Source organism: Myotis nattereri, assembly GCF_964212035.1.
Source record: "Myotis nattereri genome assembly, chromosome: 13".
In the NCBI taxonomy this organism is placed as follows: domain Eukaryota; kingdom Metazoa; phylum Chordata; class Mammalia; order Chiroptera; family Vespertilionidae; genus Myotis; species Myotis nattereri.
This window is the reverse complement of record NC_138088.1, coordinates 40,087,379-40,103,119: the sequence shown is the minus strand read 5'-3', so window position 1 is coordinate 40,103,119 and position 15,741 is coordinate 40,087,379. Positions and strand designations below refer to the sequence as shown.

At 43.5% G+C, this 15,741-nt stretch overlaps 1 protein-coding gene across 1 annotated transcript in view; it reads left to right on the top strand.

The window, feature by feature from the left end:
• The window catches only part of PIK3AP1 (phosphoinositide-3-kinase adaptor protein 1), a 98,180-nt gene that overhangs the window by 44,048 nt on the left and 38,391 nt on the right, over positions 1 to 15,741 (top strand). Inside the window, exons 3-6 of the mRNA XM_081104812.1 lie at positions 7,673 to 7,809; positions 10,097 to 10,241; positions 13,167 to 13,309; positions 13,437 to 13,569. Of these exons, the coding sequence (XP_080960938.1) occupies positions 7,673 to 7,809; positions 10,097 to 10,241; positions 13,167 to 13,309; positions 13,437 to 13,569 (558 nt within the window). The remainder of the gene's footprint in view (positions 1 to 7,672; positions 7,810 to 10,096; positions 10,242 to 13,166; positions 13,310 to 13,436; positions 13,570 to 15,741) is intronic.

Here is a 15,741-nt window from a genome sequence, read left to right as displayed (position 1 = left end):
CCACCAGGGATTGGTAAGGGGAAACCCACATCAAGTCTCCTGAGCTGCAGTCACAACCCAGACCAGGAATAGTAAGTGACGCTGCTTCCTGCCCTGGACCACATCAACCAAGGAGGCAGCACAGACACCTGGGGCAAGCGCCTGCCCCTTGCTTGCTGGCTTGCTGCATTCCTTAGTCAGGTTACTTCAATCCTTTAGGCACAGTGTTCCCATCTGTAAAATGGGAATGGGATAGTGATTTCCATCTCACAGGGTCATTGTGAGGATTAAGACTTTTAAGTAGTCATCACACTGTTCAGTAAATAGTGACTTTTATTGTTAACATTATTAGTAATAGCAGGGTGTCTGTCACCAGTCCTCTTGCCTGATATGCTGCTTCATGTGGCTGGCTGTGAATCCAAGTGCATACATATACTCGTTTTATTTAAAATGCATAGTTGTTGTTGTTTTTTTTTAGGTCCAAATACTATATAGACTCCCTTGTGGAGGGGAAAAATTATGAACCTTTAGTTGTTGACAGATTATTATGATGCCACTTAATATGTATAAACATATTCAACTTCTTATGCTTACTGTTATTTCCCAATTTTGAAAGCAAAACACATGAACAAGATACCAATAGATTTATAAATTAAAAGGCAAGCTGACTATATTCGTGTCATAGACGATGCTGGTTATTGGAGCAGCATCATGAACGGGGCATGAGGCTGTGGTGCTCGCAGATTCTGCCGGGTGGGGTGTTGTATTTTGGGACTTGACTCTCCCCCCCCACATTTCTCCAGGTGTAGTAGGGTGCCAGAAACCTTGTATTCACTTGTCACAAGTGCCTCATCTACATATCATCTTACCCCCGCCCCCCCTTCTTTCCTCATTAGTCCCTGACATTCAGTGGAGCATGACCTTAGCTGCAAAATGATTGCAGACACATACATGGGCCCCACAGCCCTGTGGCAGGACCCAGTTATAACATGACCATCCAGATAACCTGGAATATCTTTGCATTTGGATCCCACAATAAAGGCATTATTATCGAAGTGAAAAGCCCAAGCAGAGATTCTCACAGGGACTATATCTGAGGACTTTTTGCTAGTTTGAGAAATATTAATTCACATCCTGCCCAATCTCCAAAGCATTGGAAGCACGCTTCAATATTAAACACAATATGAAGACAAAGAGAACCAGGCAAGACCAAAGACCTTGGTCTTGAGAACATAGTGGCAGTTAAAGACCAAAATTATCACTTGGCAGCAAGGGCAAAAGGGGAAATACACCCTCATGTTAGCTTGTTCTTACTGTCGTCTAAGGGAAAGCAAGCAGGTTCTCCGAAGAATAAACTTTTCCTGCCACTGGATTCTAAGAGTGTTTGCCACTTGGGTCCTTTATAGATTAGACTTTGGGGAGCTGAATGCACAAAGAGAGTATTTTTCTATAATATCTCCACAGTATCTCTAGATCTCATTAAAGCCAAGGTACATTGTTAAATTTTAAAGCAGTGAGGATACTATTGGTATCTTAATAATATTTGATATTAGGGAGGATCCTTGGGGTTTTCAGAATGTTTTCACTCAAACATGTAATTTTGGAGTTTCAGGACAGCAAAGGTGGTATTGTCTTCAAGGTGGTGAGGGATCAAGGCGGGTCTCCATGTTTAAAAAAAAAGTTTGGGGTCATCTCACTCTGCCAGGTGGGTTTCAGTAGTGCTTATGTCTGGGTTGGCATTTCCTTCGGAGGAAACTTTGCATCTGCTGTACTCTGGCCCAGTCTGAAGTGGGCCATGGAAGAGGCCAACTTGGCTGGGAGGAACAAAGTGATGGCTTGTCAATCAGCACCGCCAGAATTGCCCAGGGGAGTGAGTGGCCTCCTGCCTGGATTCCCTAAATGAATTAGCTGCTGATAGCTGTCTAAGGGGACTTCAAGAATAGCCCTGTTTCAAGGAATTGTTTCCACGGCCCATCTGATCTGGGGAATAGCTGCCGAGTGCTGCACTGTTAGGATCAATCTCATTTGTGCCAAGTGGTGAAATAATTAGCCAACACTCAGTTGCCACTTTCCTTCTTACCCCCTGCTCCATTACCACGGTTCTTCTCACCTTAGAAAATATGAAAATACATGAAAGGTTGGAAGGAAGAAAAGAGGAAGGGAGGGAAGGACTGTGCACAATCCAACCACGCATTTTCTTCTGACATTTAAAATGCAGTTTTCTTTCTATAATCAATATCCAACACCCTAAGATGTATGATTCTATATCTTGCCTTTTTTGCTTCCCATAATGTGGTAAACCTTTACCTAAAAGTCTCTGAAAATGATATTTTTTTCATCAGTTAGGTTACTTTCTGATTTTCACTGATGGAAAGAATGATTTAGCAGAGGTCTTGGCTCATTATCTTTGTCTACATTTTGAACACTTATTTTCCTCCTCAAGAGAGATTTTTAGAAGTAGAATTATGTGGCCCAAAGTGTAAACATTTAAAAGACTTTCCCTTTCTCGGTATATGGACACATGGCTTTCCAGAAAGATCGTAACAGTTTATACTTTTGTCAGCATCAAATGAGAGTATTTACCCTACCTCACCTTCAAACATTTCCTTATTTGAAAAGGTAAAATAGCAATATGTTATTTGTATTTATTTGTAACTCCATGGTGATTAGTGATAATGAATGAGTGTGTGTTTGTGTTTGTGTGTGTGTGTGTGTGTGTGTGTGTGTGTGGAGAGAGAGAGGTAATATGTATTTTTTTCTTTGTGAATTATCTACTTTTTGGGCTTTGGGTGTTTTTAAACGGATTTCTATGACCATTTAATATATATAAGGAGATTAGTTCCTTGGCATATTTATTTCAAAGTTTAACCAGTTTGTGATTTGCCCTGGGATTTTTTTGGTAACAGCTTTATTGAGATCTAATTTACATAACACAATTTACCCATTTAAAGTGTACCATTCAATGATTTTTCAAAAGGTATATTTATTGTTGAAAATATTACAGCTGTTTCCCCCTTTTCCCTCCATTGACCCTCTCTATCTCACTCCCGCAATCCCCTGGCCTTCACTGCACTATTGTCTGTGTCCATGGGTCATGCATATATGCATATGTTCTTGGGTTAATCTCTTCCCGCCAATAATTTTTTTTGTATAGTCACAGGCTTGCGCAACTATTGCCACAACTCATTCTAGAGTATTTTCATCATCTCAAAAAGAAACCCCATATCCTTTAACTATCATTTCCTGACCTTGCCCCACCCAATCCCAGCTCCCCAGCCCTCAGCAGCCACTAATCTACTTTCTGTCTCTATAGATTTGCCTGTACTAACATATCATATATTGGAATATTATGATATGTGTGGGGTTTTTGTGTGGCTGGCTTATTTCACTTAGCATAGTGTTTACAAGGTTCATCTATATTGTAGCATGTATTGATATTTTATTCCTTTTTATGTCTGAATGATATAATTCATCAGTTGATGGGCACTTCGGTTTTCCCCCACTTTTGACTATTATGACTAATGCTTTTATAAACATATGATTGAGTTTTTATGTTTTTACATTTTTGTTTATTGAAGTTTTAAATTCATGTCATCAACTCTATTGTTTGTTTGGATTGTATTTCTTCATGTGTTTAAGATGAACAGATCTTTCCCTAAGCCAATGATAAAACTTTCAACCACATTTTCATAATTTTAAGTTTTAAAATTTGTTTTACTTTATTTTAATTTCAATCTCTAATTCATCTAAATTTAATTTTGGAAATTATGAGAATTAGGAAGACTCTAAATAACCCCTCTACCCCTCCACACCCACCCCAAATAGCTGAATTTCTCTAGCACCATCTCCTGAGCCATTTTTCTCATCAACTATTTTCTTTATTCTAAACTGATTTTTAATGCTTTCTTTATCACATACTATGTTTTCATGAGAACAGAGCTTAGTTTGTGGGCAATTATGTTTAATTACTCTGTTTAATTTTTTTATAACTTTAATATAAAATAAAAGTACTCTTGATTTTTTAAAAAACTTTAGTAGGATACATATTATATATATATATATTAGGGGCCCAGTGCACGAATTCATGCACCTTGAAAGGGACTCTGGGCCATGCGGCTGCTATGGGAACAGGTGGGGGTCTCAGTCCATCCTCTGGGCCCCTACCCGGCCCCTCCCACCATGGGCCCCGGTCCCCTGTCTGCCAGCAGCCTCACTCCTGCCACTACTGCTCCCACACACTGATGGTGCCAGCCCCACTTGCACCTGCTGAGGGCACGGAACAATTGGGGCCGGCGCAGGTGCGGGTGTGAGCAGCGGCTCCGGCGCTGGCTACAGGTGCAAGCGGGGCTGACACCAGCAGTGGGTGTGAGCAGCGGCTCTTGTGTGGCTGTGGGTGCAAGTGGAGCCATTGCTGGCAGTGGGTGCGATAGGCTGCCAGCCCTGATCGCCCCTCAGGAGCAGTGGAGGTGGAGAAGCCCTGAGGGGCAATTGGGGCTGGCAGCCGCCGCTCACCCTTGTTGATGGTGCTAAGCGATCGGGGCTGGCAGCAGGTGTGAACGGTGGCTCCAGTGCTGGCAGCAGGTGCGGTCAGGGCCAGTGCCAGCAGCAGGTGCAAGCGCCGGGCAGGACTGTGTGGGAGCAAAGAATTTTCAGTAACCGCCGGAGGCTCTCCCAATGACAGTGACCGGTGCCCTGCCTTGGGTCTGGCACTCCTGCTTACCTGCTCCACCATCCCGTCACAGTGGATGCCTGCCATGTTCTACACTCCGCCTCCTGCTGCTGACGCCAGCCATGTTCCATGCGTGCCCCCTGGTGGTCAGCACACATCATAGCGACTGGTTGTTCGGTTGTTCTGCCGTTACGTCTATTTGCCTATTAGGGTTTTATATATATGGATAATTTTTTTTTTAAAAAAAAATATATTTTATTGATTTTTTTACAGAGAGGAAGGGAGAGGCATAGAGAGTTAGAAACATCGATGAGAGAGAAACATCGATCAGCTGCCTCCTGCACGCGCCCTACTGGGGATGTGCCCACAGCCAAGGTACATGCCCTTGGCCAGAATCAAACCTGGGACCCTTGAGTCAGTAGGCTGACTCTCTATCCACTGAACCAAACCGATTAAGGCTGGATAATTTTCTTAGATAGGAAAATGAATATTATAAAGGAGAACATCATTGCAACAACAATTTAAAAAACAATGCAAGAAATGGTATATGGCCTTATTTGAAAACCAATGAAGTTTTTTCCCCATGATTATTGATTTAGTCAGGTTTTCTACGTATTTTTATTTCTATCAACATTTATATTTTTCTTTCTTTTTTATTTATTTATTTATTTTTAGTTTTCTACGTATTTTGAGATTATTTATGTTTTTCTATAAAAATTGTATTGAAATTGTTAAAATTCTGAGCATAGAGTTATCACATTAATGTGTTTCTAAAAATTCTTCATATCTGCTATTATCTTTTTCTCATTTGGCTTATTTATATTTTCTTTTGTTAACTGTAATTACCAGAGCTTTGACTCTTTGGCTAGACAAATGGGTCAGCAATTTGGAAGAAATAAAGAAGTTTTTCTTTTTTGAAGCAATGGTAGATTGGTCTATCCCAAGGAGATTATGCCTGTATAATCAATTAGAATCGGTAATTGGCAAGAGAGTATCTAAACAATTCTGGACTAATAAGTAGTTCTGGGTAGTGTTTTGCAGTTTTAAGTAACTGACTGAATGTTTTAAGTCAGTAGGGTTATTTTCTCTTCCAGGAAGAACCTCAGAAATGAAAAATTGGGATGTTCAGTCATCTAATAATAAAAAATTGAAGCTTGATATAATAGCATGTAATTATTAAGAAGAGTAATATTCATTATCCCTGATCTTTTGGACTCTCTCATTCATAGGCTCCATGGTCAATGGAAGTTGTTTGGGTGGCGTGTGCAGCTCTGTCATGGGGATGAGCCCTAGATGTTTTAAAAATAGCTGATCAAGGAGAGAAGGGTGTGGGAAAGGGCAGATCCAGCAGAGAAAATGGTAGCCTTCAGTTAATTTGGCTGAGAGAGCAGGGAAGTAGAGACGATTGGAGAGGGATATTAGCACTGAGTGAGGGGAGTCAGTAGGAATGGAAAGGAAAGGAGAGATATAGGAGTATGATAGCTCTGATGTCTAGTGAAAAACAATATTACGCTCCTTGGAACTCCCAGGGTCCTTTGCCCCATCTCTTAGCACTATATTCTGCCTGGTTTTCTGTTGCACAAATAAGATCAGAGACCTGGACTTACTCAGCCAGGCCTTCTGGAATAATGCACCTTAGGAGAAAATATGGAGAGGGAGGAGCAGTAGGATTGTGTGCCTCAATGCCCATCACACTCTGGGAGAGTGAGTAGACACCTGTCAACACAGATATCAGGCTCTAGCCCCTCCCCTTGCCTGAGCAGGTCTTGGGGTCCTTGCCTAGGACCTTGTCCCTAGCTCTGCTCCCCCCACCTCAACCTCCAAGATTGTGGGAGCACAACTTCTCTGCTGGCAAGAACTGGGGGTCTAGTGTGCAAGCCTGTGGTTATAGCTTTCTGTGGGGACATGCCCACCAGTCACCTCAGCGTTCTCCCAGCACTGATCACCACAAGCTCTGCAGGAAGCCGACTCCTTCCCTGGGAGGCCCTCCTGTAGGGATCAGCCAGGCTAACCCTGACCTCTCATCCAGCCTCCCTTTTAGATTGTGGGCTCTATGAAGGCAGGATCAATGTCTGGTCCATCCTCATGTCCTCTCAGTGCCTGTCATACTTGGCTGGCTCTGTAAGTGGTTTGGGAATACAGACAGCAAGCCCAAGAACAGGACGGTGAACCTTCCCTCTCCCCTTAACCATTTTTTACCATTTGTCTCTCTTTGAGGATCTGATTAAATCTCGGAACTGTCGCCAGAAAACTACAGGCAAACATACACACATGCACACCCAGAACCTTGCACACAAGTATCCTATCAATGGATGGACCCTGGCTTACAGCCCCTGCCTTGGAGTTCTGGCAGATTCCATTCACACCATCTCAAGACCATCTTTGTGTGTGCCATCACCCACACATCTGCACACTCCTGCTCACCTGCTCTGAATCTGTGCATGCTCTAGTAGAGGTGTTAGCTGTGGTACTGATCTGAATCCTGGTTACATCGATCTAAAATTTGTTAAAAATGATTGCTTTTCACTGTGGCTCGGGAGAGGATACATTGGCTAGTCATGAGGATCAAGCCTGCAACCTGGGCATATGCCCTGACCAGGAATCAAACTGTGACCACTGAGCCATGCTGGGCGAGCATGGACAGTCCATTCTTGACCCAACCTGAGAAGAAGGAGCCTCCTCTCCTCACGCCCACCAAAGGCCGCCCTGCAATAAGTCCCGAGGTAAAGCTTCTGGAAGCCTATTGGTTGAGCCTGGACTTGCCAGCCTCAGACAGTTGTCTGCCTCAGACTTTCTTCTCCACCTCAGCCCCTCGCTGTCACCCTTCCCGGTGGCCTACATGGTGGTTGACTTCTCATAATTAGGTTCTCTTTCACGATTTCCTGAGTCACTCCCTTCAGCTTGTATTTGTATAACATTCAGAACCATTTCCTATTTGGTAATGTTTGGGGCTTTCATGGTGTGGAACCTGCCCATCAGTTCTCCTTCCTTCTATCCCATTCAACATTGTTCTCTGTTCTATAGATTCTGGCTGTGACTCAGTCACCGACACTGAAACTGAGGACGAGAAGGTCCTGCCCTACTCGAAGCAGCAGAGCCTGCCGCTGGAAACTTCCCCCGGGAACCTGATGGTGGTGCAGCCAGACCGCATTCGCTGTGGGGTAGGCACTTCTGGGGCGGGTGGATTGATGTCAGAACATGGGCTTTCAGGCTTTTCAATGGATGCATTTGTTGGAGTAAAGGGAGTCGGGTTCACCTGTTGCACCTTAGAGTAATCCCAGCCTTCCTGTGGGGTTCCCTGTATAGTAGCTGCCCTGGGAACCCCAGTATCTGGGCCTTGGGCACAATTCTCTCTTTGAAGTGAAAGAGAGACAAGTCCAGGAATGTATGTGCCATCAATCTAAGACTTTTAGTTCATGGATCCAAAACTTAGAACAGGTGGAAGACCAGCAGACATGAGCACTACAGGACACTTGTGCCACCTGCGGAGTGTAGTTCTGGGAGGAAAGGATGAGAGGCATTTGAGAGCTGCCTTCGTCACTTACTGGCCACTGGCATGGCCCAAGTGAGTGCCATGGAACTTGATGGCTTAAATTTGCTGGCAAATATTGCTTGCTAAAGGGATAAGATTGATGCCTAAGCATAATGTATCATTTTCAGGGATGGGACATAAGCTAACAGGTGACTTGTGAGGGCCACTGTCATTTGAAGTCTACTGTAGTATTGATAGTTTCTCATCAATTGATAGGTCTTTCCTTTCCTGATCAACAATGTGTTATATTAGTTCAGAGCAGCAAAATGCTTCCCTGTGGATAAGTTTGCTAAATTGCCCCTGTGAGCTCCTTGAGATGAGGGCAGGAGAGCTGTGGCAATGGGAAGGACCAGCTTCTTTGGCCGTGTGAGTGGTTTTCCATGCTGCCTGAGGCCACAAGGCAAGGACTTTCTACATGAGGGTTGCAAACCGCTGCTTGGGCTGGATGGAACCCAAACGTGTTTGTTTTGGACTGCTGAGTGTTTTAAAAATTAGGCGTGAAAATCTGTGTTTCCAGCTTTCTTGGAATCAGAATCTGGTGACACCAGGCCCGAGATGACTGGCAAGGCCAAGCAGCCATTTAAATGGAGTATGCTTCTCGCAGTTCGATCCGCACTCCTTCCTGCTATTCATCCTGTAATCAGGATGGTGGGTGCCAGTCAGTGCCGGGTTTGGGACTAAAGAACGATGCCCTTCGCATGCCTCCCTGGTTCTCCAGGCTTTTGTTCCTTCTCCCATCTAGGCTCTCCCTAACCCAGGATGCGTGCTCCTTGTTGCCTACTCTAGATCTCTGGGTCCTGAGGCAGCTGGGCTGGGGTTAGGTCCTGACTGTCAATAGAACAGAGGCACTCATTCTGTCTGGCTCCCCACGCTCCCTGGGAGGAGGAGCTGGCTGGGCCTGCAGCAGGAGTCAGGTTAACCACAACCCATTCACCCTCAGCCTCAGCAGCCCCCAGGAGCCAGGACCACGCCCCTTCCTCATCTGTTGTGAAATCACAGCCTTTGTCATGAGGGGTACTGTAAGGACTTTATAGCAGAATCTTAGGGTAAATATTGAGGGATTCGCTTTGGCCAGAAATATCTCCTTTGCACGTTTATTTTTGGGGGTGGGGGCTGGGGGAGGGGCTATTCTTACCAGTTCAGTGTCTTAGAGGAAATAATCAGGCCCAGTGAAACAAGATAATTCTATTTGGCAGGCTCAGCAAGAGATCTTAAAGCAAAGCAAAATAGCTATTCAGTGTGCTCAGTGCCTTTGGAGAATTAATCCCACAGTAAGTTATTTTTGTCCTTCCATGAACAGCATTCAGTTGCAGAACAAAAGAGCTTCTCTAGGCAGGTGCCTCTCCCACTATAAGGTGCATGCGTCCTCCGAGGTCTTGGTAAAATCAGACTCCGGTTCAGTGGGTCCAGGTAGGGCCTGAGCATCTACATTCCTAACAAGCTTCCAGGGGAATCAGGTCTTCTGGTCCCTTGACCTCAAGTTGGGTAGCAAGACTAGTCTAGGATAGTGCTTCCCCAACTGTCTGTGGTGAGGAACTTTTAGAAATTTTATTTTTAAATTTCCAATTCTGCCATGGACCGATGCTTTTATCAAATACAATATAAAAGAAAAGCTATAAAAATGATATCATAAGGCATATAAAATATAACACTCGGGTTTTTAAATTATTTCTATTAGGTTCAACATACAAAAGATTACTCCATCAAATTGTTATAAAGGTTTATAAATGTTTACTCTTGGGTTTGGGAACCTATATCATTGGGGCCTGAAGCAAACAGTGGACCGCAGACCCACCCTGTTCTAGAACAGCCTCCCTAGATAAGGCTGGGGCTCAGGGAGCGGGAGACCGGCTGGCTGGGCACCCTCGTAAGGGACCCAGGAGGGAAAGGGGATGATGACTGGTGTCCCATTTCAGGCAGAAACCACTGTCTACGTCATTGTGAGATGTAAGCTGGATGAGAGAGTGACGACCGAAGCCGAATTTTCTCCAGAGGATTCTCCCTCCATTAGGGTGGAAGGCAAGCTGGAGAATGAGTACACCGTGTCCGTGAAGGCTCCCGGTAAGTCGCCCCAGGTACCTCCAGAGATTAGGCATCATGCCAGGGAAGGGCCCCTCTTGCTTTCTTTTCCTTGTCTGTCTATTCAACAGCTGAGCAAAGTGTCAGCCAAGGTTTGCATTTGGTTGTCATGTTCTGCTTAAAGGAAAAGGAATGGCAGAAACATCGATGTGTGATGCGGGGGTGGGGTGGGGGGGGGAAGACAATGGCTATATTAAAATTTTTATCATTAGAAAGTTAACATATTAAACTGCTTGGAAATTAGAGAAAAGTCAGAAAAAAAGTCATCAGACCACCATTCAGGCTTTTGGGCCTTTTTCACAATTTTTAAAAACATAGTTGTTTCAGTAGTATCTATTACCTGATATTCTGTTCTTTTTATGTAATCTTATATTTATTCTCTCCCCATCCCTCCCCCCCCCCCCATGCTATTACATGGGCTTTATAACTTTCCATTTTATTTTATTAATTTTTATATTTTTATTGATTTCAGAGAGGAAGGGAGAGGGAGAGAGAGATAGAAACATCAATGATGAGAGAGAATTATTGACCTGCTGCCTCCTGCATGCCCCCTACTGAGGATCAAGCCAGCAACCCAGGCATGTGCCCTTGACTGGAATCGAACCCGAGACCCTTCAGTCTGTGAGCCCATGCTCTATCCACTGAACAAAACCAGCTAGGGGATAACTTTCCATTTTATAACACATTTATTTTCTGTTACAAAAATAATGTGTGTTCAATACAGAAAACATGAAGAATAAAGTAACCATAAAGGGAAGTATGTAGAAAATTACCCATATGCCCACCCCAAAGGAAATCACTGGTTTCTGTATTTTTCCACATCTATGTACATGGCTTCATACTGTCTCAGAGCCCACTTCCATTATCCACATTAATAAATATTCTTTTACAACATGATGCTTACTGGTTGCAAGGTAAGCCATTGTTTAGATGCACCATAATTTATAAAGCCAGTTCCTTGTGTTGGACTTGTATCTTATAACCATACTTTTTTTAAAAAAAATATTTTTATTATTGATTTCAGAGAAGAAGGGAGAGGGAGAGAGAGAAAGAAGCATCAGTGATGAGAGAGAATCATTGATCAGCTGTCTCCTGAACGCCACCCAGTGGGGATCAAGCCCACAACTCTGGCATGTGCCCTGACCAGGAATTGAACCGTGACCTCCGGGTTCATAGGTTGATGCTCAACCACTGAGTCTCGCCAGCTGAGCTAACCATAATTTTTAAAGCTGCATGATACTCGCCGAAACCGGTTTGGCTCAGTGGATAGAGCGTCGGCTTGCGGACTGAAGGGTCCCAGGTTCGATTCCGGTCAGGGGCATGTACCTGGGTTGCGGGCATATCCCCAGTGGGAGATGTGCAGGAGGCAGCTGATGGATGTTTCTCGCTCATCGATGTTTCTAACTCTCTATCTCTCTCCCTTCCTCTCTGTAAAAAATCAATAAAATATATTAAAAAAAAAAAGCTGCATGATACTCAGTTGAGAATAAGTCTTATCTTTTCATTTTTCATGTCCTCATTGTTGCATATTTATGTAATTTTCGATTTCTTGTTGTATTTTTATTGTTTTAAATGAGGATACGTACTGAGCACCCTTAGCTAGCAGATGTTTTTCCCTTTTGTGTTTAGGATTATTTCCTCCAGATGGAATCTCTGAAATAATGGGTGTTTTTAAGGATCCTGGAAAACAATGCTTTCTGAAATATTGCTACTGTCGAGTTTATTTTGCTATACCATCACCATCATCATTAAATATTTTTGCTAATTTGATATGTTTTTTAAAGTAGCCCATTGTTTTAATTTGCATTTCTTTGATTACTAGTGAGGTTGAATTTTTTTCCATGTTCTCTACTTGTCGCATTTCCTCTTTTATGACTTGAATCTTTGTGGTTGGGGTATTTTTACTTTTTTCTTTTCCCCTCAAAACCCCTTCCTGTGGGGCAGAAGAGAGCACGCAGAGAGAGCTCATAGTAATGACAGCAGCGCAGTGAATCAGTTCTACTGGCCAGATGTGACCAAAGTGTGGAGTTCCACCTACCAGGATCCCTCCCACCTTCTGGCAACCACTGGCCTTTATAGAAATTGCTTTAAATTCAACTCTTCTTCCTATTTATTGCAGCACTGGACCTATAGTACTGAACAAACATGAAAATCATTCAAAAATTAAATTTCAGACCCAATGAGAATAATTCCTCTGACTCTGAGCCCTGTCATGTGCTAGTCTGCTCTTCATCTGCTTCTGTCCTTTCCCTCACTTCCCCACCCCCAGCTCACCTCCAGGTTCTTTCTTCCAGCCCCCAACTAATTTCTTCACCATTAAGACGAATCCATAACAAGTTTCTCTGGACACTTGTTCTTCCTGGGCACTTTTAAAGTATCTTTTCTTCTGAACTCTTACGATTTGCAATGTCATGGATGGAACTGGAGAGCATTATGCTAAGTGAAACAAGCCAGTCAATGAAGGAAAAATACCACATGATCTCACTCATTCATGGATAATAGAGACCATTATAAACTTTTGAACAATAATAGATACAGAGGCAGAGCTGCCTCAAACAGATTGTCAAACTGCAGCGGGAAGGCCGGGGAGGGTTGGAGGCCAGGAGGTAGGGGGGTAAGAGATCAACTAAAGGACTTGTATGCATGCATATAAGCATAACCAGTGGACATAAGACATTGGGGGATAGGGGAGGCTAGGGGACTGTCTAGGGCGGGGGGATAAAATGGACACATATGTAATACCCTTTGTAATACTTTAAGCAATAAATTAAAAAAAAAGGAAAAAAAATAAAATAAAACTACCTTAAAACTCAAAAAAAAAAACCAAAACAAAACAAAACAAAAAACAAAAAACAAACAAACAAAAAAAAACAACAAAAAAAATAAAGTATCTTTTCTTCTGTTCAGCCCTTTCATCTGGGAATGTTTCTCTGAAGATATATTCCGGGGATTTAGTGGTGTGCGAAGCCAGTATCAGCTATTACACTGACATGGAAGAAATCGGGAATTTATTGTCCAATGCTGCGAATCCTGTGGAATTCATGTGTCAGGTAAAGATGTTGAAAGGAAACCTGAGTCTTCTGGACATGTAATTTCAGCTCCTGGTTTATCAGCCTTGAATCTGCTGGGTGGGGTTAGCTTGATTTAAAATCTGACTGTCTTCACTTTTGTATTCAGGCCTTTAAAATTGTGCCCTACAACACAGAGACACTCGATAAACTGCTCACTGAGTCCCTGAAGAACAACATCCCCGCAAGTGGACTGCACCTCTTTGGAATCAACCAGCTGGAAGAAGAAGATATGATGACAAGTAAGTCAACAGTCAAACCTCAAGAAGCCATCTGTGGGTGATTCCAGTTTGCTTGTTCAGCATAGAGTCAACCCATACATCTGAGGGCTTCCTGCTCTACAGCCCTTCCTTTGAGAAGCATTCATTCCTCACTGGCTAGCCAGAGATTCTTCCACATTGTACGTCTGAGTACCACACCCCCTTCCTAAAGACCCTTTTGTTGTAAATGTTTCCCTCCACCTCCCGCGTGGTTCAGGGTTCAGGATCTGGAAGAGGAGCCGCACACAAATGAAAGAGAAGAGACAAGAGATAATTTGGAAATAATGGGGGCTAGGCGGGTAAGTCCAACTCAAGAGGAAGGACTTCCCCTGGTGCTCAGGCCGCACCAATGTTTTATTGATCTGGGATACACCCATAGCATAGCCCTTAGGCAGGCAATTTCCAGTAACACACAGACTAGCCCATCATCAGACAATTTCCAGTAATAGGCAGACTATCTTATCAATAAGGATTTACGTGACTATCTGGTGGGGAAGTTGCTTCAGCTACCATTGTCTGGACTAACTGGGTGCACAGCTCTGACCTTGCTAGGGCTTCAAGGGTCACCAGCCTTCTGGGTTCTCTGTCTGTACTTCTTTGCCAGTGAAGACAATAGGCAGTCTCGTGGGAGTTTGTTCACAAGCCCAAACTCCTCAGCTTGCTTGCAAAATTCTTCCCAAGGGCTCCTGCTGCATTTCTGCTCTCATTTCTCTCTACTCGCTCCCTTGGCTTCTGAGCTCTGCTCTACAGAAGGTATGAACTCCTTTCACCTAATGAAAATTCTGCCCTGCCTCTTGCCACCTTGACTTGAGAATACAGTTCTTCCGGTTCTTCTTGACTGCCTTTTGCCTGGCTAAATTCTCTTCGTCTCCCCATAGCAGCTTAGGTTGCGTTTTCCCAGGAAGACTTCTGGAACTTTCGGTAGGTTCCATCTGCGTGCTGGGGACTTTCCTAGCATGTTGGGTATCCACTGTCCTAGTGCTCCTCAGCTGTGTCTGTCTTCTTCGCTAGCTCAGTGAGGGCTGGGACTGTGCTTGGTGGCTCACTGTAGGCTCAAAACAAATATTTGTTTGATGAGGAAGGAGCAGTCTTGGGTGCATGTGTGACATGGCTGGAGCTGGGAGAACCATTTGCATGGGGAGGGTGCGTGGCACGTTGGACAGGAGGCCTCTGATGAGGCCTGCTGGTGCTTCCGTGGACACCACTCTTCCTTCATGCCGTAGTTGCACTGCACAATGGGACCCGCGTCCTGGCTACCCTCTGCCTGTGTTCTGTCCTTCCATAGCCTAAGAGAACCACAGGATGAGGTTAGATTGCCTTCAAGTCCTTCTCCTGGGGGCAATCTCCTGTACCTCTCCGCATTGTCCTGCTATGGAATGTTCTTGCATCACTTCCAGCAGGTGTTAATATTCTCTATTCTTAAACATGGGGCTCAGGAAGGAGTATGTCATAGCCTGATAATGTGGGATCCTGGGGACATTTTCAGACCCTTCATCCCAAGGATCATATCCTGGTGAACAGGAAGCTAGGTTTGTCTTATTTAAAAACATATATATATATATATATATATATATATATATATATATATATATATATACATATACATATATATATATATATATACATATACATATATTTATATAAATGTACAGAAACATATATGTGTATTTCTAGATACATATATTATCTATCTATCTGTCTAAATATTACTGTTGGGTTTAGAAGTCAACTTTCATGAAAACAAGACCAAAAAAAGATTTTTTGGTGTCTGTTTCTTGGTTGAATTTAACTTGCTGTATTCAGTTATCAGTAGGTAGAGGGAGTCATGGGGATCCAGTGACTCTCAGCAGTACTTTGTTTCTCACCAATCAGAGGTTAACATACATCCTAGGGTTCCCATTGCATTAATATGAACATTCAAAACCTATTTTATTTTATTTATTTTTTTATATATATTTTATTGATTTTTTACAGAGAGGAAGGGAGAGAGATAGAGAGTTAGAAACATCGATGAGAGAGAAACATCGATCAGCTGCCTCCTGCACATCTCCCACTGGGGATGTGCCCGCAACCCAGGTACATGCCCTTGACCGGAATCGAACCTGGGACCTTTCAGTCCGCAGGCTGACGCTCTATCCACTGAGCCAAATCGGT